At 25.8% G+C, this 5,172-nt stretch overlaps 1 protein-coding gene across 1 annotated transcript in view; it reads left to right on the top strand.

Annotated features, from left to right (window-relative positions):
* Positions 1 to 1,068, top strand: part of LOC105622161 (elongation of very long chain fatty acids protein AAEL008004-like) — a 7,609-nt gene extending 6,541 nt beyond the window's left edge. The window contains exon 5 of the mRNA XM_012203591.1: positions 731 to 1,068. Coding sequence (XP_012058981.1) covers positions 731 to 1,068 — 338 coding nt within the window. The remainder of the gene's footprint in view (positions 1 to 730) is intronic.
* The last annotated feature ends 4,104 nt before the right edge of the window (positions 1,069 to 5,172 follow it).

Genomic DNA, 5,172 nt, shown 5'->3' on the forward strand with positions numbered 1-5,172 from the left:
ATATATATATATATATATATATATATATATATTTATTTATATATATATATATATATATATTTCTTGAGTACATAAATACATAAATACATAAATGTAGGATAAATACGGGCAAGATATATTAAAACCAGCAGATCAACGTTTACTTTCTCTCTATATTTCGCCATATTATATTGATATATCTGTTCCCTCTATATCGAGTGCATCAGGAAGGCGTGATCGCGCTAATCAAATGTCGATAAAAATCGATCGGTTGCTGTAAGCGCGCTACATAAATTTAAAATATTACATTTTGCAATATAATTAACTCTCACGTGTAAAAACGTTTTTATAATACAGATCTATTTAATATGAACAAGTCATTAATGTTCGGAATGTTTTTTTTATGAATTAACTAATTCAAAAAATATTTAAAAATTCATGTAACTTCCTTAACTATTCTAAATAAAAAAGATAACATAACTCCTATTATTTTCTAATAAATATAACTTCTTCTCTTTGTGTTATTCTTTCACATTTGTGCATATATCGACTGTAATTTTTATATTAAAAGAAAAATTTATTCTCCTCTCAACATGTAAAGAGTCATTTATGTATCCAGGCGATTTTTAAAATTATGAATATATTTTGAAAACAAATGAGTACAGGCGCGCCGTATGATTGACTAATAAGTTTCATCCATCGACAAAAGCATCCTTATTTTGATGAATTAATTACTAATAATATGTTTCAGGTTTTTTTAATACATTTGTTCACATAATAATGTATACGCACTATCTGTTAGCGTCCATGAAGATAAACACAAGTTTATGGAAAAAGCACATCACTCAATTGCAGCTGGTCCAATTTTTCGTGATCACTTTACACTATTTACAATTAACCTGGGTGGAAAATTGCGGTTTTCCACTATGGCCGATATATGTGATGGTACCGCAGAATTTATTTATGATTATGTTATTTGGAGATTTTTATTATAAAACATATATGAAGAAAAAACCGACAATCGAAACAAAGATGGAAATAGACAGCATCTCCACTGAACTTTCGAATGGAAAACTGAAAGAACAATAAATTCGAAACACAACATCTTATCTAATATCTAATCTTTTCTGATTTTATTTTATATTTCACATTTAAATAAATCTCAAAATTAAATAAAAAGTTTGTTTGCGAGATCTTCAGATTCCAAGCAATTAATAGATTTATTTATTTCGTTTCAGGCTGTTTAAAGTCTTTAACAACTTAAAACGAAATAAATAAATCTATTAATTACTTGGAACCTGAAGATTTATAATTTCATATAAAATTTCATATAAAATGTGATTTTATATATTAAATATTTGACAATATATATCTATTAAATCTCCATTTTGATAAATCTACTACACAATTTGACAAAAAATGTAAAAATATGAAGATAATTATTTCTCATAGTTTTGAATGCTGAATATGATATGCTTCCGTTTATTTAAAAAAATTAAATTATTCTCTGACACAATTTTGAGAAATTTGTAAATTAAATTTGCATAGAAAGCTATTTTAGTATATTTAATATATTATATGTTAATAATTATTTATTAAGTAAAAAAATCCTTTAAAAAATAATAATAAATTAACTCTTATAATACATTAATTGTAAAAGTATTTATTTATATTATAATCAATGTAAAAGTGAAAAAAGAAAATGACACATCTTTGAATTTTACAAACATGTGTAAAATAAAGTTAAAAGAAGTTTAAAAAATGATTTAAACAATATCGACAAATCCATTTTAAAGCAAAATCTCTATAACCATTAAAAATCATTAAAAATTCATTCAAACATTAAAAATCAAAAGCATGTAAAATACAATAAAGAATAAACAAAATTTTTTTAAATATTTTTTTTAAATACGCAAATTACAATTTTAGTCATTGAGTGCACAGACGCAATTTTTATTCGTAGCAATGAAACAAACAACTGTTTACTAATAGTCTTGTATGTACATGAGGTCTGTTTTCTATGGTTAAACAAGTGAACCGCCTGTTGCATCAATATATTGATCAATATGTCGGCTATTTTATTATAAACATAATGCCTACTAAAGAAGACATTACATTTATAAGTAGGTATTACATTTATAAAACGTAATCAATTGATTAATTTTACAAATGTAATCAATCGACTAATTTTATAAATTTAATACTTACTAAAAAAAATACTACATTTGAAAAGTATTCAACCTGACATACTGATTAATATGTTGATGCAACATGCTTTTAGAATTTAAAGTAGGGGAGAAGGGGATAGCTTTGAACACTTTTTCTTCTTGGTCTCATAAATTACTATATAATGAAATTATTTGTATTTCTGTTGTGCTAATAATTACTATAGATATTGATGTACAATAAACATTGAAACAAATATCATAACGACATATATATTTTATTTTAAAAACTACTCTTTATGTTCCCTCTCCAAAACTCTCTGGGGGGGGGGGAGGGGGGAATTTTAAATTATCTTGGAGTAGTTTTGAACACATTGTAAAAATAAAAGTTTAAGCGTTTCTTATTTATTTATAATGTGCTAATTTATTTATATAAATAAGAGTCTCATTTATAAAAATATATACTAGGTGATTCAAAATTCATGAATTCAAAGTACAAAACATAATACTTTCTACTAAAACAAACAATTTTTTCCTATAGCAAAATTGCGTCCAATAAATAATTTTTGCGCTTATTTGATAATTTGAACCTGCTCTCCTGAAAACTTTTTATCAGAATTTTGCTAAAGGAAAAAGTTGTTTTTTGTGCTGAAACGAATAACTTTTCCCTGCAGTAAAATTATAACTTCAATCTGCTCTCCTGTGAAAATTACTTGTTAGACAATTTTGCAAAAAGAAAAAGTTTTTTTATAAGCTTTTAGCATAAAGTATCATGTCCTGTATTCTCAATTCGTAAATTTCGAATCTTTTGTATATATATATAATAAATATAATATATATAATAATTGTATATATATATAATAAAAGTTGAAAAACAAAAAAGTTTTTAATGATTATATTAATCAAAATAAAATTAAAAACATAATAAACTCTAAAATTATTATATTATTATAAATTTCAGTTTTAAGTAGACTATCTCTCTTAACTCTTATAATTCCCTCTTATAAAAACTCTTATAAAGCGGTTTCTTAATATTTTGCATCTCAATCAGTAAGAAGATGCATAATGTTATCATCACAAAAACTTAATAATGAATGATGTTTTTCATCAAGCAACACAGAATGACACAATGAACATGTCATCTTCGTTTAACATTAGCAAATAACAAGAATGTAATGATTCGTTGTATTAAGCGGGAAGCAGACTGCTTTACACATAATACGTAATGCAAAAAGTGAAAAAGATAAGAATCAAAGTCCTTCGTTTCTTTTCTTTTCATGAAATAAAAAATTTTGATTGGTTGAATTTTTTATGCCTTACATATGTGCATATGAAGATTTATGCGTTATGCAAGAGTTTGTGCTTCCCGCTTTACACTGTGTCATCTCTTGCTGGAAAGAACCCTATGTCGGACAATCCGGGAGATTAAGAAAACAAATAATCCAGATTCTACTGTACATAAGATTTATTTTTTATTGCTGCATTCTCTGAACTGGTGCAATAAGTTGAAGTGAAACAAACATATATTTAAATAATAATATGAAATAAGCTTAATATAAAAATCTTTTTAATAATATAAATAGTTAAACAGTTAAATAGTTAATAATATAAATAGTTAAATTATAAACAAAAACAATGGTCTATAATAAACGTTTTGTACCCGATCATTTTCAATGTTAACAAATTCAGTTATGAACTTACTTACAATATAAAATATAAAATATCTCTAAATAAAAAGGTTATAAACTAAAAGGTCTGTAGTATTTTAAAAAATTAATAATGTCTCTAAATATAAAATATATCATAAGAAGACATATAAATTAAAGTTTTGTAATCGTATATGATTGTCTGAGAGATTTGATTTCTATTTAGGTAATAAGTGTAGTTCTTAGACTTATATAAACAGACTGCTGATTCAATGTGATAGAAAGAGATAGATCTGATTCTGAGATGTCTTTGTGTAGTTCCCATGAGTATATGTATGCGTCCTATCTATGAGTATCATGTGAATGGCCGTCATGGACAATAAAAATTATAGATACTAAAAAACTTTTTGCTTATTTTTGTTTCGATCACTATCGTTATTTTAACATAAGAACACTAAAAAATTAAATAACTAAAAAACTAAAAACTAAAATATCTATTATATAATAAAATACCACAGAATTAAACATAATACTTATGTTTAATATATGTTTAATAAAATTTTATATATATAAAATTTATATAAAATATTAATAAAAGATAAAAAATTCAAAGATAAATGTTAAATATCTTATAGTTTATTTATACTCTGTCCTAAAGTCTGTTTTACCATTTTAAAAAGTCTTTAACCATTGATTTTAATTTATCGGGCAAAGCGATATTTATTTTTCTGCCAGATTCGTTCATTTCGTGCAAAAACGTGTCGAATGACTCTAATTTCATCAAAATCGGTGAGTAGGCTCGTCTCATCCTGCACAAAAAAAGTAACGAAAAGTGACAATTTTTTTATCGTTACTTTTTAAGTAATGGTAATGCATTACTTTTTAGAATGGGTAACGGCAACGAGTTATTTTTCACCGCAAATAACGGTAACAGTAACGTATTACTTTTAAAAAGTAACTTCCACTCCTGTTATATACATACATTGTTGCGTACGACTCTTGAATTTCCAGCAAGTGTTTCTCGTTATATGGAGCGCTCGCATGCATCTGTAGATTCTTAAGTTACTAGTTCTGAGTATGTTATGCAGCGCCACAATCTAGGGTATTCGCTTATTCTCCGGTACCTAACTTTTACTTCGTTTCCGATTAAAATTTATGATTCCCACGTTAATCAGTTCCTCACGCAGCACGCAGCTTCGTTGTGGCAATATCAATAAAGGCGTGTGTTCTACATCATTTTATCGTGTGGGCAACTCATATCAAAACACGATAGAAATAGCGTACACATACGCACGCGACACAGTTCGCCAAGGAAATACCACATGGTTTCCTTAAAACATATATATATATATATATATATATATATATATACACACATATAA

Source organism: Atta cephalotes, assembly GCF_000143395.1.
Source record: "Atta cephalotes unplaced genomic scaffold scaffold00041, whole genome shotgun sequence".
Classification (NCBI taxonomy): domain Eukaryota; kingdom Metazoa; phylum Arthropoda; class Insecta; order Hymenoptera; family Formicidae; genus Atta; species Atta cephalotes.